A 26,873-nucleotide genomic window follows, 5' to 3' on the forward strand; every position below is an offset into this window, starting at 1 on the left:
CAACAATGTGGCTACTCACAATATTAAATTTAAATGTGTACGTTTGTGCAGGGTTGAGGCCAAAGAAACTGAGCAACTCACTGGTAGCACAGGTCCAGCACCACTGTGGGTTCTGAAGATTAATCCAGATCAAATTCAAGATTAAAGTCTCAAATCAGGAAAGAAAATTATGCATGTGCTTAAGTAAAGTACTTAAATTATATTTAATGAGACTATTACATTTACACATCTGCTTAAATATCTTCCCAAATCAGGGCCTAAATGGGTATCCAATGTAAGATAGAGAACACCTGGATGATGTGCTTATTTGGTTCCACACTGCTTAGGAAGAGAGCTGCTCCAGTCAATGAAATTAAGACCACAAAACTAATAGCTATTAGGTTTATTGCTTATTTTCTATAGAAAACTTTATCTTAACGAGATGAGCCATGCACAAGTTACTCAAACTAGACTAGAATCCATGCCAGCAGAAAAAGTTTATTCTACCATGGAACACTGTGCATTTACAAATGTAAAACAATATCTAAATAATATTTACATTTGTTGGACTTCTCCGTATATCGAGCACAGGTTTCCTTGAGCAGGTTACACAAATGTCTTGTTGCAGTATTTCTGAAAGAAGAAAAAGCTTTTTTAATATAATATTACAGGAGTTCACAGTATTTTAAAGATATAAAAGTGACAAGTATTTGCCTTAAGAAACTTTGCAGTCACATGTCTTTCCTGAAGAGCAGTTATTTAAAATTATAACTAAAAAATGAGAGTTGTTCACTATGAAAACTAATTTTTCTAAAACATTTTATTCATATTACTCACTCTTGTAGAAGATCTTTATTTTCACATATCTCATCTTCCAATTTCAAACTTAGTTTTTCATTTTCAAACTAGTTTTATAAGAGATGCAAATAAAAAATGTTATTCAAAATACAATTATCTATCTCCATTTCATTTCAAATCTCACCTAGTAATATATTTTTTCTGCACAGTTAACTATGCCTCCTATTGCCTCTCTCTGTACTATTATTTCACTGTGGGTATGTCTAGTCTACACACTTCTTTCAAAAGAAGCTTTTTCGAAAATTTTTTGAAAAAGCTTCTTTCGAAAGAGAGAGTCTAGACAGCCACAACTTTTTCAAAAAAGTGATCCTCTTTTTCAAAAGAGAGCACGCAGGCAATCCGGATGCTCTCTTTCGAAAAAGCCCTGTTTGCGGTCAAGAATGCCTTTTTTCAAAAGAGCTTTTTTGTAAAAGGGCTTTCTTCCTTGTAAAATGAGGTTTACTGCTGTCAAAAAAACCACCGCATTCTTTCGATTTAATTTCGAAAGAACGCGGTGGCAGTCTAGACGCAGGTGAAGTTGTTTAGAAAAAAACCGTGTAGTCTAGACATAGCCCGTCACTGCAATATTTAACTTTGAACCATGTTTTGTGATATAGTTTCTATGAAGGGGGAATAAAAGTATCAAGTTTCACTGTACTCTTTTTATGTTACAGAAAAGATTCATTTCATGTTTTAATTACATTCTTTTTTTTCTTTGTATAGATTAAATCACTTTTTTCTTTCAAGACAAAATATTCATTACTGAGGGTACATTTTTACATTTTAAATTAAATAATGAAGTTTTAATTGTAAAAAGGAAACTGTCCAATTTTTTCCCCAAAATAATTGCTTAAAATAATTTGAGTTGTAATCATTATTGAATATTATCAGAATCAGAATTATATTTGTATTTTCTCAGAATGTTTTTATTCTTAAACATATATTTTAATGTATCATAGAGAAAACTTGCCTGTAACTCCTGAATGGCTTTACGTTGTGCTTCAATAATCTTTTTATTTTCTTGCAATTTTCTCTCCTTCTGCTTCAGTTCAGATTCTATAGTTGCTTTCCACCTCTTGATCTTTTCAGCCTCTTTGTAGAGTTTTGAATAAAGCTCATGCATTGTCTCTACATTCTATTGAAATAGGTTTCACAAATTAATTTGAAATACTGTTTAATTAAAAATATTCTACAGGTTGAACCTCTGTAGTCCAGAATCCTTGGGACCCAACTGGTGCCAAACCAGAGAATTTTCTGAACCACAGGAGGTCAATATTGTCTAGCAGCATTACCAACATTTCCTCTGCTTACTGGGCTCTTGAAAGACATTTAGGAGTAAATCAGAGCTAAATAACAGCACAGAACATTGAGAGCCAGAACTGGTAGTTGTGAACAAAATTTACAGGACTGCAGGAAACTTGACCCACTCATGTGAAGTGGATATCCAGCTAGCTAAAATCATGCCAGACCACGGATGTTGCCAGACTACAGAAGTTCAACTTATACACACATCTGCTTCTTAGAAATATCGTAAGAATTGTTGAAAAGTAAGAGAGGAATAGCCGTTTTAGTCTGATCTTAGTAAAACAAAAGGAAAAAAATATATAGCACTTTAAAGACTAACAAGATAGTTTATTAGGTGATGAGCTTTGGTGGGGCAGACCTACTTCTTCAGATCATATTTGAAAGTGAATTGGCATGACCATATATAACAAAGGAATACAATGAAGAAAGTAAACAGATTATATACTAACAAATCAGCTGCTAGAACAGAAGGTAGGGGTGAAGGACAAGGAAGGAGGAAATAGCTTATTGTAAGTCATTAAATGGCTAATCTGGAGTTACTACAAATATCAAAAGGTGGGGAGGCTGTCTTTGTAATGTGTAAGGTAATTAGCATCTTTATTAAGGCCCATTCACAACCTGTCTAATTTAAGCATAAATACAAGTTCTGGAGTCTGCCTCTGTAATGTAGCATTAAAGTCTCTTTGAAGAAAGAGGCATGTTTTCAGGTCTTTAAGGGAAATGGCCAGTTAGATTAAAATGTTGACTAAACAGGTTTGTGTGTGTGGAGATGTCTGATTTGTGTGCATTAATTTTTTGGCAAAGTGACTGAGCAGTTTGTCCAGTATACATTGCAGAGGGACATTGCAGCACATGATGGCATATATCACATTGCTGGACATACAGGAATATGAGTCCTTGATCGTATAACTGACATGCTTAGGTCCAGTGATGGTGTCTCTAGAGTAAATATGTGGTTGTTATTAAGAATCTTCATGAGGTTAGGTGGTTGTCTATAGGAGAGTATAGGTCTGTCCCCCAGAGCCTCTAGGAGTGTAGTATCCTGTTCCAGTATAGATTGTAAGTTATTGATAATGCATTGGAGGGGTTTAAGTTGGGGGCTATAGTTGATGACAAGTGGTGTTCTATTGTTGGTTTTCTTGGGCCTATCTAGAATTAGATGGCTTCTGGGTATTCGTCTGGCCCTTTCAATTTGTTTCTCTATTTACCCCGGTGGGTAACTGAGTTTTACAAATGCTTGGTAGATATCTTGAAGTTTTTGGTCTCTGTCAGTGGGATTGGAGCAGATGCAGTTGTATCTAAGGGATTGACTATAGATGATGGGTCATATGGTGCGTTTTGGATGGAAGCTAGAGGCATGTAGGTAAGTGTAGTAGTCAGTGGGCTTCCTGTAGAGAGTGGTATTGATTTTGCCATCAGTGATTTGTACTGCGGTGTCCAGGAAATTGATCATTCATGTCGAATGGTCCAGGCTGAGAATGATGGTGGGGTGTAGGTTGTTAAAATCCCAGTGGAATGTGGCCAGTGTTTCTTGACCATGGGTCCAAATAATAAAGATGTCATTGATGTAGTGTAAGTAAAGGAGGGGTAATAGAATCACTGACATCTGTAACAAATTGCAGAGCAAGCTGCTGAATCTTTAGGGGCTGAAATTTAAACTGGAATTTTGCAGCACCGTTGATGCATTATTCTGAATGCTTATAGCAGCCACTAAGAACACGGTGTACCAACTGTTTCACAGAATAAGAAACAGAAAAAGGGCATAATTAGAAATCAATAACAATAACGGAAAATTGTTCTTAGATCCTCCAACATAGATGAAGGCAAATCCTGGCAGTCATGGATGATTACACTGGGTGAAAATACTCATGGAAACTGCGTAATCATGGGAGATTCAACTTTCCAGATATAGACTGGAGAACAAGTTCTAGTAATAATAATAGAGCTCAGATTTTCCTAGATGTGATAGCTGATGAATTCCTTCATCAAGTAGTTGCTGAACCAACAAGGGGGGATACTACTTTAGATTTGGTTTTTGTGAGTAGCAAGGACCTCATAGATTAAATGGTTGTAGGAGACAACCTTGGCTCGAGTGATCATGAGCTAATTCAGTTCAAATTAAATGGAAGGATAAACAAAAATAAATCTAAGACTAGGGTTTTTGATTTCAAAAGGGCTAACTTTAATAAATTAAGGAAATTAGTTAGGGAAGTTGATTGGACTAAAGAAATTATGGATCTTGAGGTGGAAGAGGTCTGGAATTATTTTAAGTTAAAGTTGCAGTAGCTGTCAGAAGCCTGTATCCCAAGAAAAGGGAAAAAATGTATAGGTAGGTGTGTTAGACCAAGTTGGATGAGCAAGAATGTCAGGGAGGTGATTAAGAAAAAGCAGAAAGCATATAAGGAGTGGAAAATGGGAGGGATCAGCAAAGAAAGCTACCTTATTGAGGTTAGAGCATGTAGGGACACAGTGAGAAAGGCTAAAAGTCAGGTAGATTTGGACCTTGCAAAGGGAATTAAAACCAATAGTAAAAGGTTTTATAGACATATAAACAGGAAAAAAACAAAAGAAGAAGTAGGACCGCTAATTACTAAGGATGGAGTGGAGGTTAAGGATAATCTAGGAATGGCCCAATATCTAAACAAATACTTTGCTTCAGTCTTTAATGAGGCTAATGAAGAGCTTAGGGATAATGGTAACATAACAAAAGGGACTAAGGATATGGACGTAGATATTACCATATCTGAGGTAAAAGCCAAACTTGAACAGCTTAATGGGAGTAAATCAGGGGGCCCAGATAATCTTCATCCAAGAATATTAAAGGAACTGGCACATGAAATTGCAAGTCCATTAGCAAAAAATTTTAATAAATCTCTAAACTCAGGGGTTGTACCATTTGACTGGAGAATTGCTAATATAGTTCCTATTTTTAAGAAAGGGAAAAAAAGCAACCCGGGTAACTATAGGCCTGTTAGTTTGACATCTGTAGTATGTAAGATCTTGGAAAAAATTTTGAAGGAGAAAGTAGTTAGAGACATTGAGGCTAATGGCAATTGGGACAAATTACAACATGGTTTTACAAAAGGTAGACCGTGCCAAACCAACCTGATCTCCTTCTTTGAGAAAGTAACAGATTTTTTAGAGAAAGGAAATGCAGTAGATCTAATCTACCGTGACTTTAGTAAGGCATTTGATACAGTACCACATGGGGAATTATTGGTTAAATTGGAAAAGATAGGGATTAATATGAAAGTTGAGAGGTGGATAAGCAACTGGTTAAAGGGGAGACTACAGCGGGTCATATTGAAAGGTGAACTGTCAGGTTGGAGGAAGGTTACTAGTGGAGTTCCTCAGGGATCAGTTTTGGGGCCAATATTATTTAATCTTTTTATCGCTGACCTTGGCACCAAAAGTGGAAGTGTCCTGATAAAATTTGCGGATGACACAAAGTTGGGAGCTATTGCCAATTCAGAAAAGGATCGGGATATCATACAGGAAGATCTGGATGATCTTGTAAATTGGAGTAATAGCAATAGGATGAAATTTAATAGTGAGAAGTGTAAGGTTATGCATTTAGGGATTAACAACAAGAATTTTAGTTATAAGCTGGGGACACATCAGTTGGAAGTAACGGAGGAGGAGAAGGACCTCGGAGTCCTGGTTGATTATAGGATGACTATGAGTCGCCATTGTGACATGGTCGTGAAAAAGGCTAATACGGTCTTGGGATGTATTAGGCGAGGTATTTCCAGTAGGGATAAGGAGGTGTTAGTGCCATTATACAAGGCATTGGTGAGACCCCATTTGGAATACTGTGTGCAGTTCTGGTCTCCCATGTTTAAGAAGGATGAATTCAAACCGGAACAGGTACAAAGAATGGCCGCTAGGACGATCCGAGGAATGGAAAACCTGTCTTATGAAAGGAGAGTCAGGGAGCTTGGCTTGTTTACCTTAACCAAAAGAAGGCTGAGGGGGGACATGCTTGCACTCTTTAAATATATTAGAGGGATAAATACCAGGGAGGGAGAGGAATTATTTAAGCTTAATACCAATGTGGACACAAGAACAAATGGATATAAGCTGGCTAGTAGGAAGTTTAGACTTGAGATTAGATGAAGGTTTCTAACCGTTAGAGGAGTGAGGTTCTGGAACAGCCTTCCAAGGGAAGTAGTGGGGGCAAAAGATCTATCTGGTTTCAAGATTAAACTAGATGGGTTTATGAAGGGGATGGTTTGATGAGATAACATGATCTTGGTAACTAATTGACCATTCATTATCAGTGGGAAATAGGTCAATGGAGGGATAATAGGAATTACTAGAGAGAACTTTCTGGGTATCTGGCTGGTGAGTCTTGCCCACATGCTCAGGGTTTAGCTGATCGCCATATTTGGGGTCGGGAAGGAATTTTCCTCCAGGATAGATTGGCAGAGGCCCTGGAGGTTTTTCGCCTTCCTCTGTAGCATGGGGTACAGATCACAGCTGGAGGATTCTCTGCATCTTGGGGTCTTCAAAGTATTTGAAGGCTTCAATATCTGAGATATAGGTGAGAGTATTATTTTAGGAAGGGTGGGTGAGATTCTGTGGCCTGCACTGTGCAGGGGGTCAGACTAGATGATCATAATGGTCCCTTCTGACCTTAAAGTCTATGAGTCTATAAAACCTAACTCCGCTGAGGTAAATGGGAGTTTTGCTACTAATTCCATTAGGCCTAAGATTTCATACCAACTTCCAATGCCCAAAAGTTGAGAAGTAAGGTGTAAAATCAATAGGACTCCAGAGAGCATATCCAAGAATTCCTACATTTTTTCTGCAGTAAAGGGACTTTGTGTGCTGTTAATTCTATCAGTCAATTACGATATCCAAGAACTACAGAGCACCACACAAAAAATGGTAGAGATCAATAGTCTCAAGCAGCTCAGAGGAAAGGAAAATCAGTTCAGACACACAAGGTCATATTTTTTTCCATTCTTTAAAAAACAAAACAAACAAACATGACTTTAAGGGTCACCAAATTTTATCCTCATTCTATGGCTTCACCAGGAATTACTACAGCATGATCGTGCTTTATTAGCTGCTAAAGAAATTCAGTCCAAGCGGAAATGGAAACAACAAGACTCACAAGAGGAAACCTACAACAAATGGTCTGGAAACCTGTTGGATTTCAAAGACTGCAGCTGTCAACATTCTTGACCCAAGTCGTATACTGTACTGAAATTCCTGTAAACTTTGCTAAGTGTCGCATCAGATGCACCGTAACAGGAGCAAAACAGCACTGATGAAAATGGGTTGAAAGTATAATTCTGTAATTTAGTATTTCAGCAGTTCATGCTAATAAATTATTTCAAGTTTCCATACAGTGTATTATGTATAAGTGAAAGGTTGGCCAATGGTTAGGGTACTTGTCTAAGACTTTGGAGACCAGAATTTGATTCCCTGCTCTGCCACAGACCTTCTCTGTCAGATCGAGTGTGTCAGTGCCTCTATTTCCCCATATCTAAAACAGTATTTTGGTACCTCACAGGAACAATGGGAGAATAAATACATTAAAAATTGTGAGATGCTGAGATACAAGATTCATAGTGTGAACCCGTAACTGACCTCTTCTTCTACCCTAGGCAAAAAATTTATTTTCTGTGAAACAGGATCTGAAAAATAAAGATATTTTGATAAATATTTTTCTAAATAAAGCTGCATAATATACTACCATAGTTTAAGACTAAGCAAAATGTTACAATATTTAGAAGTACCTTGTTAGTACATAAGAAAAAGTACATATAATTAAAAACAAATGTAAAGAGACTAGTGTACAGTGATAACATACTTTCTTTGGCGTTACCTGAATCAGCAACCTCGCCATGGTTTGGTATACTTGTCATTGGTGAACTAAAATATTCTTCTGTGCACTTGTTAAAAACCTGGAAATTTTTTTAAAAATAGTCTGTTAAGGTATATCTAAAGACAGGGGAGTGCCAATCCCAAAACAATACTATAACTGAGGCTCTGTTCAAATATTATTTTCCATTCCCCATAACATTCTCAGAAAAATTAAATTTCACAATTTCAATCTTACTTTAGAAATGAAAAATTCATTTTTAGAAAATATCATGAAATATATGAGTATACCTGATCTCTCATGCTTTTAAAAATTGAGCATATTTGGAACTGATCAGTACTTGAATAAGAGATGCCAATAGGAAAAAAATATGTTGAATCTATGTGTATGTATGCAACAGACAATTAAGAGTTTGTAGGCCTCAACTAGTACTTAGTCCCTAACAAAATATGAAATAGTTCATAATCCAATTGCTTTCATTGGGACTATTCATCAAGTAAGGTACTATTCAGGGGGATTAAGAATATCTGATTATGGCCTTGAAATTCCTGGATAATTATCTGTATTCTAAGTTATCTACAATAGATTTGGCAATTTTTATTTCTCATTGGCTGAATAAATGTGAAATATGTACTATAAATCCAAAAACATACTTTTTTTCTGTTCTTGTTCTCACATAATTGTAGGTTTCTATAAAAAAAATTCATCCCCCCCAATGCTGTTTTTTATTCTTGTTCTTAGGCCAAAGATTACCATTTTTGGTAATTTTGGTAACATCATTTTTAGTAGTTTTTGGAGCTATAGTTAGGTTTGGAAGAATTAAATTTTCAGTAAAAGGCTACTTCTACACTGTGGTACAATTTCTGGATATTGGAAGTACCCCAAATTAGCTATTCTGCATCTTTTCAGCACGTTCGTTACCTCAAAATATAATGGGCTCGCTAATCTGACATTCAACGAGGGTTAAGTGACGTTTTAGAAAAGCACTTTATTTTGAAATTACCTCAAAAACTACGCAAATTTTGCATAGCGCTAATTGCATAGCTTATTTCAAGGTAATGGTGCACACATGTAGAAGCACCCTTACCGTCAATTTCACAATAGACACATATGCTAACTAAAGTATTTCTACAAGTAATAATCAACGTTTACAAACAGGAAAGCAAGACAAATGCTGTTTATTTGTTTGATTTAAAGATATTTACTTGATGTAGTTCGACATGGACACTGATCATTAATGTTTTAATGGCTATCAATCTAACTTTTTGAATTTCAGGATATACTATGACTAAATATTCACTGTCTGGTCCCTCAGTTTCCCAAAACAGTAAACATTTAAATTGATTTTAAAAAGCCTTAATTTTCCACACCTGTGAAAATTTAAATTATTAAAAAATAAAAAAATGCTTAAAACTAATCAATATTATCCATCAAAATGGGTATTTCTTTCTTTTTATAAATGTTGTCAAACTTAACTACAAGCTCCCTGCAGCTTTTAGGGTGCACCAGGTGTAACATCCCCAGCACACACGCACGGACTGTGACACTGATTCTCAACATCTTTCCTGCTACGAGCGCTGCACCAGCCAGTGCTCCCGTCAGCCGAGCCGGGAGAGCCAGGCGCCCACAGCCAGCTGCCCAGAACGTTTTTCTCCCATCCGGACGGGACGTTCGAGGGCACGCCGCCCCAGCTCGCCGCTGCGATTGTTCCCAGTAGGTTAATAGTGGTGGGAGCAAGCAGAGCACTTGCCCAGGGCCCCCGGGTTACTCCGGCCGGCTCAGCCCAGAGCGCAGCGCCGAACTCCCCTGGGCCGGCTGCCTAGACCGTCCTCGCGCTGCAAGGGCCGCGCACCGAGCGGCGGGAGCCGGGCTGGTTGTGGCGCCGAGCGCTCGAGGCAGCTGCCGGGCTGCGCTTATTCTCCCGACGGGGGGGGGGGGCTGGTGAAAATGCCCCCGGAGCTGCGGCCGCGGCAGGAAGGGGACGCGGAAAGGCCTCGCGTTTGGCTCCGAGCCGCCGCCCCGCAGGTACCTGACAGGGTCCCGCCTCCCGGGCGCTCGCCTGCGGTTTGACGGCGGACACTTGGCTGCTGCTCAGCCGCGGCGGCACGAACAGCTTGAAGGGCTTTTCCTTCTCCATGTCCCCAGCAGCGTCGGGCCGGGGGGGCTCGACGGCGCCTTCGCCGCCGCTGCTCCTGAGCGCGAGCCGCAAAGAGCGGGAAGCGCGAGGGCCTTCAGCCCGGCGGGCCGTGCGCACAGGGGGCTCGTGCCTAACTGCCGGGGAGCAGCTGTCCAACGCCTGGGGACAGGGCCGGGTGCAGCGGGAGCCCCGCGGGGAGCGCAGCCGCGCCTGCGTGTTGTGCCGGCTGAGGGCGGCTCAGGTGGCCACGTGGGGCAGGGGAGACAGGGAGCTCCTCTTCCCAGCTGCGCCCCCCATCATAGAGCACGAGGACTGGAAGGGACCGCGAGAGTCGTGGCGTCCAGCCCCTGCCCGCATGGCAGGACCCAGCGCGGTTGAGCCCATCCCTGGCAGGTGCCTGTCCCACCTGCTCTGCAATATCCCCACAGATGCGGATCCACAGCCTCCCTGGGCAATTGAGTCCTGCGTTTGACCACCCTGCAGGCAGGAAGTTTTTCCTAATGTCCAACCTAAACCTCCCTGGCTGCAGTTTAAGCCCATTGCTTCTCGTTCTATCCTCTGAGGCCAAGGAGAATAATTTTTCTCCCTCCTCTTTGTGACACACTTTTAGATACCAGAAAGGTATTAGGAAACGCTGCTCCCCAAGGCCGGGGCAAGAGGCGCTGCCCTGGGAAGGGGTCTCCCCAGCAGGCAGTGCTGGGAGAGGGCAGCATCCTTGCCTTACAGCAAAAGCGGCGAGGAGTCCTGTGGCACCTTATAGACTAACTGAAGTGTATATAAGTCTATAAGGTGCCACAGGACTCCTCGCCGCTTTTGCAGATTCAGACTAACACGGCTACCCCTCTGATACTTGCCTTACAGCAGTTCTCATTCCCCTCTCCTGTTCATTTGTGCACACTCCACCTGGGCAGGTCAGCCTCTTCCTGTCTATATCCGTTTACAGCACCAGGGAGCAGAGGTTGACTGAGGGCAGCGCCTGCTACTTGGGACCTGTTTCCTTTCCTGCATCCACTCACACATCCAGGCAGAGTTCCAGTGGGCAGCGTCCGCTGGCTTCTTTCATATGCCTTTGAGGGGCAGTGGGCACTGTCGGGGGTCTCTGCTTGGTGGCCCCATCCCTCATTTAGCCCTTTGACCTCCACACCCATCCCTGTTTTTTCTTTAGTTATCCCCTGGATTTATTTGAGGTTTAGGACTCTATGGGTCCTCCCCAGAGGCTGGGGGAGGATCCTTTAGCCTGCCTACCGCCTGGACCCTGATAGAAGCAGCTACGCAGTGTGAAAAGGTACTTTAGATAGCCTCCAGCCCTCACACTTCTCCCTGGAAGCGTAAGGGTCCCCCATGCACTTCAGCTGGTATTGGTCATTCTGGCCCACTGCTTTTGGCAATCCCATGGTTAGCCCCTGTCCACAGGCAGCGTTTTCGTCAGTTCTCTCAGCTGCTGGCTTTGCAGGGGTGATATGGAGAGCACAATCACTGATCAGTAGTGGACTACTTGTGCTAACGGTATATGGATTCTCAACCTGATAAAAATCTAGCATGTATGCATCCCAATTTAGTTTTATCTGAACAGCAAATGTGGGAGGTGGAATACCTTTGAAAAATAATAAACATGGAAATCCCCAGCTATGCTTTTTACAAGACCTGGTTTTCAGGATAGAAGTGCACTTTTAAGTTATGTACAAAATATCTATTTTTAAACATTTTTACTATATTTCTTTTTAGAGGAGGAGAGGGAGAGAAGAAATGGGAACTGGGGTAGGAGAAGATTAAATTGGAGGAACAGTTCCCTTCACTTGTTTTCCCTTGTCTCCATTTGCTTTTTTTGTCCTAATAGTCTTTACTGCCTCTGAACTGTTCGTATCTTATTGTCTGAGTTTGTCAGGAGATCAAGGCTACAGAAATCCATCACCTGAGGGAGTTGATTAAGTGGGTGTAAAAACAACAAGTGGTCCTGTAGAACTTAGAGAGTAACAAAAATATATATTTAAAATATATATGTATAGTATCATGAGCTTTCGTGGGCAAAACCCACTTCCTCAGATGTGTACTCTGTCTGAGGTAGCAGGTTTTGCCCACAAAAGCTCATGACATTATATATTTGTTAGTCTCTAAGTGCTACAGGATCACTTGTTTTTTAAGTGGGTCTAGAATGATGCACTAATTAACCGCTGATCATGCTCCCATCATGGACTCTAGAAACTCTCCCATTAATCCCCACAGTGAGGATGCCATGGTAAGTTGAATTAAGGTACATTGACTCCAGCTATGCTATTCATGTATCTGGACTTGCATACTTTAGTTCAACATTGTCCCTTAGTCAAAATCTGGCCTCTGTTTCACCTGTTTTCTCCATTTCTTCAAGAGGCACCACAGCCTCAGACTACAACTTTACATATTTTATCATTCTCCACTCTTTTAGTCAGTATAGCTAAAAACAGTCCACAGGCCAGTCATACTTGATGCACAAAACTTACAAGTGTATGTGGCGTAATACAGATTTAGGTAACTCCTACATCCTATAAATGTAAGTCTGAAAATATGGTAAAAATATTAATTGTACATATATATGGCAAAAGGGTGTTTAATTTCTGAAAAAGTGTGATAAAAAATTAGTGGATTAAAATATAAGATACAAATAGTGAACACAGTTAACGTAAAGGTATTATAATTTAAAATGTGATGAAAGCCACAGGGGTGATGGATTCATTCCATCTAGCTCTAATAGATGAAAGTATTCCATGCATGTTTTTTAATTTGCCATATTCAAATATTTTAAAGACCAATAGCTGCTCATTAAAATTGCCACAGTATTATCATAACCTTGAGAACATTAGGAAAGACAATTAGCTGCTCTTTAAGTATCATGAAACTTTATCGAAAAAGACATCCCAAAATTAAGCTAGACAAGTACCTGAAGTAAAGAAAATATTATTAGCTGCAACGGCAAATTCACGTGGGAGAAGATACACATCAGCTGCCTGATCCTTTGACCATTAACATTTGTAAAGTTTAGACAAAACCACAAAAGCCAATGCCATTAAGGAGGTAGGGTGTTTTTTTAATAATAATCCTGAGATAAAGCTAATTGAAATTTCACAATCATTCTAAAGAGGGAAATGTTTTTAGTGACTGTACAATGCTTCAAATACATAAGATTTTTATGGTCTTTTTTCCAAGATGGCCATCATCTCTTTATTTCTCTTTTTAGAAAGTTGGGGGACACTAACTGTATGGGATTCTACCTTCAAACTGTTATAGGCAGTGCCCTGGGTATGGCTGGATGTACATTTCAAATGGGAGCATGTAGTTGTCTAAGAATAAAAACAGACTTCATAATATATGCTGTTCTCCTCTGAAGAGGCGTCAGTGCCTGGCACAGCCTTGGGGTTCACAGTGCCCAGGAGTCTGAAAACGCTTTCTTCACTCACAAGTATGTCCAAGGGGAACCCAGGCTCGCTCAGGCCATTGGGTTCTAGCTCAGGGCATATCTACACAGCAGGGCTAAAACTGAAATAAGCTATGCAACTTGAGCTATGTCAGTTGCATAGCTTAAGTCAAAATAGCTTATTTCAGCTTTTGACGCTGTCTAAGCAGCAGGAAGTCCAAGTTAGAACACTCTTCCTCTGACTTCCCTTACTCCTCATAAAATGAGGATTACAGGAGGCACAGTAAGAAGTCCTCCAGCTCAACATTATTTCTATGTTATGTTGAAATAACTGCTTCCTGTGTAGACATGGACTACATCAGTTATTCCAAAATAACACTTGCTGTATAGACATACCCTCAGAGTGCTCAAGCTGGATAAACAGGATCAGAGTTCTTGAACAGAGTGCTCTGAGCTCCTTCCTACCTTCCCCTGGATCTCTATAGGCTCTCCCACCTGTTGATCAATTCATCCCTTCTTGAGTTGTTTTTCAGCAGCTCTTTAATAGCTTGCTGGCAGAAACAATTTTCTCTATCCTATTCACTCCTCTAGTACCCCAAGCTACTCTACGTTTCTGCTTCCCAGAACTTTTATCTTCCCAGGTGTTGTGAGACTGCCAGTCAGTAGTGACTAACAATGCTTGTGTTAGCCCCTTTGATTGCTGAGCTAGTGTGGGGTACATACTCCCCATGACAACCTCACGTAAATAGTTCCGTTGATTTTGTCCGGAGTCAGAGCAGGAGGATTTCATTCATAGTATTCTTCCTCCAACATAATCTACCATGATGCTATGTCTGATGCAGGAAAAGCATGCTGAATCACACATTAAATAAATTGGACATAAAGCCTTTGCTGAGTGATGGAGTAGACTCTGGAACAGCACATGCCAGCAAAAGAACATTGATCGCAACCACTCCAGAATGTGACCATTGTTGGAGAAAAATCATATTCATATTCATCCCTACTATATTTCTCTTTCATGAAGTTATACAACAAATGAATTCAGGTACCTCTCTGGTTATGGGTGTCTTGAAAAATAATCCTCAAATCAAGGTGAGAATCTTCTACCCCATTATAGTCATGATAAATGTAACTGAGAATTCAAGCGTTAATAGTGAGTTCTTAAGACAGCCATAAAACTTGCAATATAATTGGTAGGTAAAAATACACAGTGTTAAATCCTAGTCCCATTGGAGTCAGTTGGCATTTTGCCATTAACTTCAGTGGGGACAGGATTTCACCTTGTGACCATGTCCAGGGTGGGGGTACGCCCCCCTCTTGGGGCAGACCCCCTTTGGCCACTGCTGCTTCCCCTACGCCCTCACCCAGGTGTAACTCGTGCCCAGTGTCCTGTGTTAGGCGCGTCCTAGGCGCCAGAAGAAAAGTACAGTGTTCTCTGGAGAGGGAGAGGGGGGCCTGGGCCCGCCCTCAGTCACGGGCCCCAGCCTAGGGCCCTAAGGACACGGATCCTCCGTGATCTGGTTCGGCTGACGGGGCGTCTAGCCAAAACGTGTCAGCCCACCAACCACTCCTGGTTCTGCCCTGGGCTACTTCCTCTCCTTCGTCCACCCCTGACCCGGGGTTCTCCTGGCTCACCTCCCCCTGGCCGATGCGGCGTGGGAGCACCCGACACACCACCGGTGCCCTGCACCCGAGGCCCCGAACAGGGTTTGCTCACCGGGGGCTTCAGTGCGGGACAGGGGCGTCCCGTCACACACCCATAATAGGTAAGAAAAAAAGACCTAAATTCCTGACATTGAAAGAGTATGTGTCATACTTGTTAGCTTTGAAGAAACTATTTAAGAATAATTCATGTGTAAAAATATGAGAACTAGGATCCTGCAAGAGTTACATTCAGGTTACAAATAATTTATGTTCCCAGCCTTGCCAAGATTTTTAAAGTTTTAATAACATTCTAATTGCAGTGTCCATTTGGACCACTATATCTTTTTTCTGGGCTCTTTTGAACATATACACAAGGTTATATATAATTCTTGCAATGAAGATATTGCACAAATTGAACAGATCCAAGGAAATTAACTTTTTACTCTAAGGCTGTGTCTAGACTACATGCCTCTGTCGGCAGAGGCATGTAGATTAGACAGATCAGCAAAGGCAAATGAAGCCGCGATTTAAATGATCGCGGCTTCATTTACATTTACATGGCTGCCGCGCTGAGCCGACAAACAGCTGATCAGCTGTTTGTCGGCTCGCCGCTAGTCTGGACATTCCCCCTGTCGACATCAGAGCCCTTTGTCGGCAGCCCCGTTATTCCTCGTGGAATGAGGTTTACTGGGGCTGCCGACAAAGGGCTTTGATGTCAACAAGGGGAACGTCCAGACTAGCGGCGAGCCGACAAACAGCTGATCAGCTGTTTGTCGGCTCAGCGCGGCAGCCATGTAAATGTAAATGAAGCCACGATCATTTAAATCACGGCTTCATTTACCTTTGCTGAACAAACAAATCTACATGCCTCTGCCGACAGAGGCATGTAGTTTGGACGTACCCTAATAGCATGATAATGTGAGAATTATAGTAAAAGCTCCATTATATGGCGCTCAATTAATGAACATTTCTAATATCTTCCACTACAAATCTTCAGTCTAGTAACCAGGACTAGTATACTGTCTAGCACATTATGCAGCTGCAAATTCTGCACTCTATTTTTGTGCAAAAGAGGCAGAAGACAAGTAAGCAAGCTGAAATCAGAGATTATTAAAAAAAAACAGCTTTCAGAGTACGTCATAGAGTCATTAGAGACTCAGCACAATCTCCTACACCTTCTAAGTATACTGTGATTACCCTGAGGCACTGTAAGATTCAGGATTGCCTTCTGAATCAAAGATTACTTTATGTTCAGTACAGTTTTACACATATTCTTAAAGATGTGGGTGTATGCCATGCACTTAGTGATATGTACTGTCATAACTTATTGTATAGAACATTTTACCTGTAAAGACCTAAGAGCTTAAAGAAACCAACCATTCTGCTATGCAATGCTACTACTGGATTAGTGAGTACTAAAGATGTTAAGTATTGTGTAACTGACTAATTGAGTACTTGATGCATTTTTGCATCGACTATTCAATTAGTTGATAGGGCAGCGCTGCCCCTTTGAAATGCCTCCGCAGCGTTTCAAAGGGGCAGCGCCACACTGAGCCTGGGATCAGCTGGGGACTCCCCAGCTGACCCCGGGTCCTATACTGCGCTGCTGCTTTGAAACGCTGTAGCGGTGTTTCAAAGGGGTGATGCCGCACGGCTGATCTAGGGCTTCACCTAATGCTGCTCCTTTGATATGCGGCTGCAATGTTTCAAAGCAGCAGCGCCGCATGGAGCTCAGTCCTGAACTGATCCCAGGCTCCATGCAGTGCTGCCCCTTTGAAATGCCGCTGTGGCATTTCAAATGAGCAGCATCGCACGGAGCCTGGGATCAGCTGTGTGGCACTGCCCCTTTGAAATGCTATGGCGACATTTCAAAGGGGCAGTGCAGCGTGGAGCCCAGGTTCTTCCCCCCCCCCCTTGCTGCCTTTATCTATCTGATAGAGGCAGCAAGAGGGAGAGTGACTAGTAAACTATCCTGTCGACTATACAATAAGCATTTGCTTATCGGGTAGTCGACTAGTCCTTAACATCCCTAGTGAGTACATGTAAAGTATTTTATACTTTCTTTTATTGTATTCTAATTCTTTGAAAATTGGTATTCCATTGGTAAAGTATAACTCTCAGTTAACCAGAATAGTCGATTAACCGGCACCCCACATTCCCACAAAATGCTGCATAACAATACTTAAGTGAGAGCAGAATACAATTTTGCCTGCAGGATTAAATTTTGCTTGTTTGTTTGTTTTTAAATGAAGTATCTGCTACTATATGTATCCTAGGGATTCAGTTCAAACTGTGAACTAGATTTTAATCCTACTTTTTCCCCATTTGTTGTAATAAAGTTTAAGATAAATTTTACATATTTAATATTGGATCACTTCAACAGAGCATGACTTCTGCATCCCATTTTGGTTTAAAACATAGTTTATTACTACAGATATTAAATACAATATGTTTGCTGAAGAAGACACTGCAGCCATATAAAATAAAAGTGAACATTATAGTATGCTTTTATAAAAGTAAAAAGTCTCTGAACAGTTTGCATTTTTGCAAGTTTAAGGAAAAATCAAACATTTATGTAATAACAGTAGTATAGATTAGTTGTTCAATGTAAATCCCAAATTTCACAGAGTAAAGAGGTCAGTTTGGGGTCTTTTGTCCTCCAACTTACTAGTACTTCTGAATGGTTGTGATTGAGGGTCCTGAGTTCGGTAAGCCTACCTATGAGGCGTGCAAAATGCTGTGGATCTTCTGGATGATAAATTTTTGAATATTTGTACAAAATACCTAAAAGGGGTTCTTGGAGTTTTTCCACGTGTTGTTTGTTTCTTAGGAGTGGGCGATCTGCAAAACAACAATAGCATATTGTTGGGATAGCAACATATAATGTAGGACCCAAACTTGGTCATTTCATTCTCTTTGAATAGTACCATGAATTTTGGTAAGATTACTCATTTGACTGATGAGAACAGGATTTGAACTTTCAAGAAATATTATACGTTGAAGAAAAAGTATGGCTAAGAAAAAGTATAGCAAAGTAAAATACATATAAGTAGTTACACACTTTTCACTTCTTAGTGGTTAGAGCATAGTTGATTTGAAAGTGATCAGTTAATTTAAAAAATGTATTTGCATATGTAACATAATTACTTCTTCATTAATCTGAAAGTTTACCTGAAAAAAATATAGTTGTTGCTACAAGTAGGGCATATTCTGTCTCAGTCACATTAAGTTCTCCCATGCTTCTATAGAAGTAAAATAGTGCAGTGATAAACTCCTCAGTGATACCTTTAAAAATAAAATCAAGCTATTGAAAAATTAATCCAGGAGCAAACTTGTGTGGCCATTGTCAATTATTTTCTCAAAAATCTTTGAGTAATTTTAAAATCCTCAAACTTTTTCATCTGAAAATTATTAGCAAATGTAGTAGAAGACTGATAATTCTTTGGTTATTGAAGGCTGATCTACCTGTGGTAGTTGTGGAAGATGGACTCTCTTCATTGTGAGATATTTCCATGGAATAAATAGAACTTCTCTCAATGTCTTGAATATGACAGAACACAGCATGATCAGAAAATCTTACATGACCTAGAACAAGGAAAACAATATAAAAAGTCCACTACTGAATTTAACTTCATTATATTTAAATATTGTGTTGCAAATGTTTTGCAAATAATACTTAGAAAAGAGTGTACTATTTGTAAATCTGGTACAGGAGATAAACAGTTTACAGGCTGAACCTCTCAAGTCCGGCACTCTTGGGACCTGACCAGTGCTGAACCATGAGAGGTCAATATTACCTAGCAGCATTACCAACACTTTCACTGCATAATGGGCTCTTAGGATATGTCTACACTGCATTCCTCTTTCAAGAGAGGAATGCAAATGCATCTGAGCGAAATTGCAAATGAAGCACGGATTTTAATTTCCTGTGCTTCATTTGCATAATCGCGTCTGGGCGCTATTTCAGAATATCCTATTTTGAAAAAAGAAACGCTGTCTAGATGCGGTTATTTTGAAAGAAAACCCTTCTTTTGAAATTACCCTTAAACCTCATTTTATAAGAAGTAAGGGTAATTTCGAAAGAAGGATTTCCTTTCAAAATAACCGCGTCTAGACAGCGTTTCTTTTTACAAAATAGGATATTTCGAAACAGCGCCCGGACGCGATTATGCAAATGAAGCACAGGAAATTAAAATCCACGCTTCATTTGCAATTTCGCTCAGCTGCATTTGCATTCCTCTCTTGAAAGAGGAATGCAGTGTAGACATACCTTTAGAGACATTTAAGGGTAAATTAGGGTAAACAGCACAGAACACTGAGAGCCAGGACTGGTGGCTGTAAACAGACTTTATGGGGCTACACAAAACTTTAAAATCATGCCAGACCATGGATGTTGCTGGACCAAAGAGTACCGCACTAGAGAGGTTCAACGTGTAGTTAAATGCACATACCTCTACATCCACCCAGTACCCTGTTGTATACACATTACAGAAGCACTGCTACTTGTTTAGGGCTAATGAAAGCCAGAAAAGGACCCTCTTCATTGTTCTTTGTTGGGGTCCTCTAAAAAAGTGAAGGGTAAGTAGACATTATTATCAAAGCTGTTATAAGAAACACCCTTCTGAGCTTCACTGACAAACCATTTAGATTCAGTGTCTGAAGGAGCCAGGTTTGCTGAAAAAAATAAATCAACAAATACAAGACTCTGTTTTTTGAATTCACACAACTGTTAGCATTAACACTTACTTTCACTCACTGATGACTGGTATTCATTAGCTTTTTGATTATATATCTGGGCCGAACGCAAAAACATTGCCTCCACAGTTGAACCTTTTAACAATGCAATCTGGTCATCATTAGCTAAACTTTCAAATCCTGTAAGGAAGAATATTCATTGAGACTCAGAATTAGGGACTGCTGTTTCACCTCAGGCTACCAATATAAGTTACCAAAAAGTGATTAGTCTCTGGCTTTAAGAGAAAATAGTGTATCAAAGGCAAGAGCCTAGTACCAACCAGTAAAGGAGCAATCACATCTAGCAGAATCTTATGGTCTTTCTAGGTATTTTACATAGGAATTGACATCATGGATCCGACCTTTGAGACATCCAGTCCACAGTTCTGTGTCTGACAGTGCCCAATAGTAGGGATATTAAGAAGCAGGTAATTCATTAATTTATAGTCAACAAAATTTTTGTTGGCTACACAATTAATTAATTAGGGTTAGCTCTGTAACCACTCAGTCCCAGCTTGTGCTGGGTCCTGTCAACTACCCTCGCTGCAACTCTGCACTAGAAGCACTTTCAGAGACAGCGTGTGGGCAGGCTGGCTTAGTCCTGGCTTGTGCCAAGTCCCGGCATCAACCCCCACTGCAGCTCTGGTGGTGGAATAAGTTGTTGAGTTTCACAGAAGTTTTCTTCAGGTTTGATGAAGGTAACCAAAATGTCTCTAATTATTAACACTTGCAAGAATTAATAATGAATCAATTGAATAGTTTTTCTGAGCCATATATTTTTTTTCAGAATATAAATCAATGTCCTTCTCTTAGAGCCAGGCTAAATTATACTCTTTGTGATGAAGAGTTTGTTAAATTATTTTATAAAGTTACCTGGGAGTCTTTTTGTGAAATCCACTAATACTTGCACATGAACAACTGCTGTCTCGGAGAGCCGCAGAAAACTCTCTTCTGGGTTTGCAGTTTCCTGCAGCTGAATAAAAGGATCAAAGTAATATTATAAACATTTGGTATTACCAAAATATACTACTAGAATATGAAAAATTAAATAGAACAATCTTAATGTATTTGTATGTGGCCTGTCCACTCTGAACACGTACAAACTTCTTTGCTTCCTCTAAGGGAATTGTATATTTTTGATGGGCTGCCACAATGTGATCAATAAGTTGATGTTCCACTGGAGTAAGTTCCATCCTCTCTTGGATCTTTAAAAAAAGAATCAGATACATGACAATACATATGTCTTAAGGTAAATGTGTAACAATGAAAAGACATTTTTTAAATAGGCAAAATCTCCCACTTTTCCAGGTCTAGTTGTGGATGACACGTGCTTGCTGTTTACACCCTCATCTTCAACTTTGATGTTACAAAGGAAACTGCTTTTCTGCTTGAAATTCTTTCTGAGTCGTTTTGATTTACACTGGACTTCAGTCAGCAAACCTGTAAGATACATAATTCTATATCAAAGTATTTGTTAAAGTTCTAATGCCTGTACTGTCTGTTATTATGCAGACTTTATAAGCCTGGCACCTCAATAGCTTATCACCTGTAACTAGCTTCCTACCTGTGAGTATTCTCACATAACAAGTAGTTCGAGGTTCTGCCTATGGTGGTGGCAACAATAACGGATTTTATCGGTCAACTCCTGTCAATAGCCTACATGTGAATAGGGGTGAAAGGCTATGTCTACACTACACTGTTCTTCCAGAAAAAGCTACGCAAATTGTGAAGCGCAATTTGCATAGGTTTTTCTGTTTCTTTTTTCGGAAGAGGCTTTTCTGACATTTGGCCTATCTATACTGGGCCAATGTCAGGAAAAAATACCGTTTTTTGGAATATCCCTTCTTCTTCATAAAACGAGGTTTACAGGGACATTAAAAAAGCACGTCTGCTCTCCTGAGACAAATTTCGGACGAGCAAATGCATTCCCTGCACGTGGAAAAGTTTTTCCAGAATACCTCTGATGTCCTGGAAAAACTCTGTAGGGTAGACATAGCCAAACAGTCTGATGCTGTGTTCTCTTAAAGTAGGCTCTGCACCATATGAGCATTGGATTTCTCATGAAGAATGAACATGGGCAACATTTCTTTTTTATCTTTTTGTAACATGAAAGAGCATTAAATATTCTTTTGGAGATTAGTCAATGTTCAGCACCATTAGCTGTCTCTTGATCACAATTTCATAGACCCTTCTCTGATTAAATTAAGGTGCCTGGCACAAGAATTCTAGACCACAAGTCTAGATCACTTTAGAGAGGCTATTTCTAGGGATGTAAAATCCTGTTTAATTTGTTAACCTATTAAACAGTATAACTGATTAAAGGGGGCGGGGCCACTGGCCCCCTTCACACACTGCTGGACTGGAGCAGTCCTTCCTTCTCTCCCTCTCCCCCACTGCAGTCAGGGGCTGCACTGGCTGGGCCAGAACAGCCCCTGCCTGCAGGACGCTCGAGCCCGCCACGGACAGGATTCTGGTGCAGCCCCTGCCTGCGGCAGGCCAGGGCTGTTCCGGCATCCCAGCTGGAATAGCCCCTGCCTGTGGGATGCCCAGACCCACCACAAGCAGTGGCTGCTCCAGTCTGCACTGAGGAGCCCCTGTCTGCAGCGGGCAGGCAGCTGCTCCAGCTCCCGCCCCCCACCTCCGGTTAGCCAGTTAAACAGTCATATCCCTAGCTATTTCCTAAATACTGATGACTAGTAATGGTGGAAAGAGAAATACCGCAAATGATTTAGTCCTAGGGGAGGACCCTCCAAAGTTAAAACTCCCTAACACAAAATAAACTGGCTTTGGAAAATCGTATTTACAGAGAATGTAGTTGAATTGTAAACAGTAGCAGGGCACTTACACTCTGCCAGCATTCCCACAGCCTTACACTTCTTCAGGCGACACTCCTGACACTTCCTCCGCATGTACATGTCCATTTCACAGTGGCCCCCATTTTTGCATCTATATTCTGCATTTTTGGTAATACTACGTCGAAAGAATCCTAGAAACAAAAGGTACTTGGGATGATGGGAACTTGTAATGCCACTCTCAGTTATTTAAAGAGTTACCATATGATGATTCTAAAATGAAAGGATCAGATTGTTAGAAAACATTATAATTTCATCATTACTTTTATTGTTGTTTTGTGCCTAACATTAAATAGTGCTTGACCAAGGCAATTCCCTTGCACTCTTTCTAGTGACAGGCACCTTACCAATAATGAGGATCTATTAAAATAGGAAGGAAATCTAGCATATCCTCTCCAATTTTTAAGTAATGGCTCAAACCATATTCCAAGTAGGAGGTTTAACCAGCACGCTGCCACTTGACACTGTAGTTCCAGGAAACTGAAATGAGCAAAATAATATAGATCTGATAGAGGCTCAGAACACAGCAAAGACAACATGTTTAGTGACTAGAAAGAGGGGTTGAACAGTGAGGTGGCAAATTTGTAGGTGATACAGTTATTCAAGATTGTTAAGAATAAAAATGACGGCAAAATGTTACAAAGGGATCTCACAAAACTGGATGACTAGAGAACAAAATATCAGATGAAAACCAGTGTAGAGTAATGTACACTGGAAAGCATAATCCAAACAATACATATAAAATGACAGCGTCTAAATTAGCTGTTACCACTGAAGAAAAATCTTGGAGTCACTGTGCATAGTTCTCTGAAAACATCTGATTAGTGTGCAGCAGCAGTCAAAAAAGCTAAAAGAAAGGTAGGAACCCCTAGGGAAGGCAGAAAGACAGAAAATATCACAATGTCATTATATAAGTCCACGGTGTGCACACACTTTTAATACTGTGTGCAGTTCTAATTGCTTGTAATGGGTTATACATCTTACTCCAGCCTTGAAAGAGATGCATTGGATCAGGTAGGCCCAATCAGTTAAGCTGCAAATGGGAGATTTAGGCAGTTTGGAGGCTGCCAATTAAATGGAAGCTGTGAAGGAACAGACAGGAGGCCAGCAACAGTGTAGCAGGCAGAGAGGAAGCCTGCAGTCTCTTTCCCTGATGAAAGGAGAAAGAAAGGGAGATAGAAACCCCTGGGAAAAGGGATAGGCACCCCTGAAGAAGAGTTTACCTGGTAAGTAGTCCAGGGAAGTGCAGACCTTAATTGCTCACCATAAGGCACTGGATTGGAATGCAGAGTGGTACTGGTGGGGGCAGTGAATAAAAGACTGCCTGAATCACTGCAGGAGTGATAAAGTCAGGGAAGAGAGCATGAAGAGTGCCTGATGCTGCTTGCGCAGAAGGACGTTGACCTGGCCACATTGCTAAGTCACAAAGCAGCCATACTGGGATTCAATGAGAAAGAGTGGAACAGAAGAAATGCCCCCAAATTGCCAGAAGGGAATGCCACCCGGTGATGGGCAGGCCTAAGCTTATCGGGTAGTCAAGTCACTACTCATTTACTCGCTCCTCACCCCTGCCCCACCCCAGCTAAAAGCAGTGTGCAGAGTGGAAGTGGGGGCAGGGGAGGCAGAGGCAGGGTTTAAAAAAAGAATTAGTTTATTGATTTATTTTATTTTTTTAAAGAGTTAGTTAATTCATGGAGGATATTGCCATCAATGGCTATTAGCCAAGATGGTCAGGGATGCAACCCCGTTGTCTACATGTCTCAAAAACTCTGACTGCCAAAAATTGCAACTGGGTGATAGGAGAGGGAACAATTGATAGATGCCCTGTTCTGTCCATTCCCTCTGAAGCAATATTGGGCAGCCTGCAGCCCACAGACCACATGTGGCCATTTGGAGTCCCACCTGTGGCCCATGCACCTTCTTTCTGCCCCTTCCCTCATGCCTCTTGCACACTGGAGCCCTGCACTAACCTACTCCTCCCTCTTCCTCCCAGGACTTTTCGAGCCCTGTGAGTTGGCTGATTCGTACTATGTCGGCATTCCTCCTCCTCCCTGCCAGAACTCTGGGAGGGAGGGGGAGCAATGGGATCGGCATGTGAATCAGGTGATTCATGGCACTCCGAAAGTGCTGGGCGGGAGGAGGAGGAGTAGGCAAATTCGGGGCTGCAGTGCCCTAGTTTGCAAGTGGAGAAAGGGAGCAGAGAGAAGGTGTGTGGGCTGCAGGTGAAACCGAATAGGCCACAGGTTTCCCCACTGGATTTCAACCTAGCAGCCCACTGAGACAAACAAGGGCCACTCATGCAGCCCACTCACTAGTCTTGGTGCCCATCACTGCTCTGAGGCATCTGGCACGGGCCACTGTGCTAAACAAGACCATTGGTCTGACCCAGTATCACCACCCCTGTGCTCTTATGCAGGGATTGCTTTGGCCATTCTCAGAGCTGTATTATCTGGTTCCAGAGAAATGAGTTGATTTCCTTGAAAAAAGGAAATTTCATGCAAAATTGCAGTGATCCTTAGAGATCCAACCCCTGGACAGAGAGAGAAAAACCCAGAGCTAATACATAGGTATTATGATTCAAAGTCACCACCAGCATAGGCAGTCAAAACTCACTGAAGTCAGGTAGACCCAAGAGCCCTATGTAGCATTGTGTGAAATCGGTTTCCACCTGACAGAGGCTCTTATTCCTACTTCCTTCAAAGTAGGAATAAGAGCCTCCGGAAAAGGGCGCTTTTTCCAGAGGATCGGGGCCAGTGTAGACGCTCTTTTCCGGCTTTTTTAAAAGCCGGAAAAAAGCGGCGGACATTTTTATTTAAATGCCGCGGGGGATATTTAAATCCCCCGCGCATTTCCCTACTACGACTGGTGAAATTTACATGCCCCTTCCGGAAAAGGGGCCAGTGTAGACGTAGCCAGAGTGTTTACTATGAATACATATATTAATTAAATTCCACAAAAATGTGAAAATGAGACCAGTATTATAATATTATCTGTTTCTGATCTCTTTCACAATGTACTAGGCACACGAGCTGGCAGATAAAATGGAAAGAGAGGTAATGTAGATGAAGTGGTGAAGTGGATGGTCGTCCACAACAATTTATTGTTTGAATAACAATAGTTTTGTGCATGCATTATAAGATAATGTTCCAGACCTATAGTTCTCACAACAGCAATATATCTCTAGGAGGGATTTTTAATGTGGTGAGAGTATGGTTTTACACATAAGCTCAGGAAGGCTTTTGTATGCAGTGGAGGCAGCAGGGAAGGAGAAGGAACAGAGATGTTTTTGTGACAATCTTGCCAAATGAGTGCATGACTCTCGGGCATCATTGACAGTACAGAGAAGATGGGGTAATATGTAAAGAGACAAGGGTAGATAAGTACAGAGAAGCTGAATTAAATAGACACTTGACAGTAAGAAGAAGATGGAGTCTGATATAGCAGAGGAGAAGCAGTCAGTAGTGAAATTCAGAGAGATCCCATAAGTTATTCCACTCTTCAACTAGCTTGCATCTGTCCTCCAAAACGTTAACTGAAAAATTAACATAAATGTGCTCATTTAAAATTGCATATGTGGAATTTCAGCACGCTGAACTGATTAATAGAGGCAGTTTTCTCTTAAGACACAAAATAAAACTATTACTCCCTTACCTTTACAGCCTTCACAAGTGAGCGCATTGTAGTGATATCCTGAGGCTTTGTCCCCACACACAACACAGAGCTCTTCCTGACCCTTCATTCGCAAGGAGGAATGACTTGGTCTTGCCCTTTTTAGTCCATAATATCCATCATCATCATTATGGCCAACCATACAGGGGGGTTTGTTTAATTCACAGTTACTGATTATGTACTGCCCATCAACATATTGGGAATCCAAGCTGTAGGCATTGTATTGTGACTGGGAAGGTTGTGACTGTAACATTGTAGGAAACTGAACTGCTGAATACTGGCAGAAAGGAGTAGCCTGAAAGTCTGAGTCTTGCAGCTGATAATTTATGTGCTCTGGCAAAACATCTAGGTAATGAAAAACAAGAGAATGAAACAAAAAGATTGTGGAAGAATTTGTGACTTCATTTACCTACAAATATTAAATTATGTTTATAATGTACTATTAAAAGAAAATTTCAGAAGAGTTACTCATTTTTGCACCTAAAAATTGGTGCC

General features: G+C 41.0%; 2 protein-coding genes across 7 annotated transcripts in view; both read right to left on the minus strand.

The window, feature by feature from the left end:
• Positions 1-10,726, minus strand: part of SYCP1 (synaptonemal complex protein 1) — a 108,047-nt gene extending 97,321 nt beyond the window's left edge. Inside the window, exons 1-6 of one of the 5 annotated variants that reach the window (XM_075910539.2) lie at positions 9,984-10,726; positions 7,943-8,036; positions 7,720-7,766; positions 1,787-1,951; positions 817-884; positions 539-612 (exon numbers count right to left, since the gene is read on the minus strand). In XM_075910539.2, the coding sequence (XP_075766654.1) occupies positions 539-612; positions 817-884; positions 1,787-1,951; positions 7,720-7,766; positions 7,943-8,036; positions 9,984-10,091 (556 nt within the window). In that variant the 5' untranslated portion in view covers positions 10,092-10,726. The remainder of the gene's footprint in view (positions 1-538; positions 613-816; positions 885-1,786; positions 1,952-7,719; positions 7,767-7,942; positions 8,037-9,983) is intronic. The other 4 variants (XM_075910538.2, XM_089773713.1, XM_075910534.2 and 1 more) reach the window with 4 other exon arrangements.
• Positions 10,727-17,526: 6,800 nt separating this feature from the next.
• LOC102449041 (bile acid receptor-like) overlaps positions 17,527-26,873 on the minus strand; it is a 47,140-nt gene continuing 37,793 nt past the window's right edge. For both annotated transcript variants that reach the window (XM_006118805.5, XM_006118804.5), the window contains exons 3-11: positions 26,361-26,723; positions 22,703-22,843; positions 21,158-21,297; positions 20,958-21,062; positions 20,731-20,830; positions 19,870-19,998; positions 18,589-18,708; positions 18,295-18,408; positions 17,527-17,964 (exon numbers count right to left, since the gene is read on the minus strand). In XM_006118805.5, coding sequence (XP_006118867.2) covers positions 17,726-17,964; positions 18,295-18,408; positions 18,589-18,708; positions 19,870-19,998; positions 20,731-20,830; positions 20,958-21,062; positions 21,158-21,297; positions 22,703-22,843; positions 26,361-26,723 — 1,451 coding nt within the window. In that variant the 3' untranslated portion in view covers positions 17,527-17,725. The remainder of the gene's footprint in view (positions 17,965-18,294; positions 18,409-18,588; positions 18,709-19,869; positions 19,999-20,730; positions 20,831-20,957; positions 21,063-21,157; positions 21,298-22,702; positions 22,844-26,360; positions 26,724-26,873) is intronic.

This window comes from Pelodiscus sinensis, chromosome 27, assembly GCF_052426305.1.
Source record: "Pelodiscus sinensis isolate ZL-2025 chromosome 27, ASM5242630v1, whole genome shotgun sequence".
Lineage (NCBI taxonomy): Eukaryota > Metazoa > Chordata > Testudines > Trionychidae > Pelodiscus > Pelodiscus sinensis.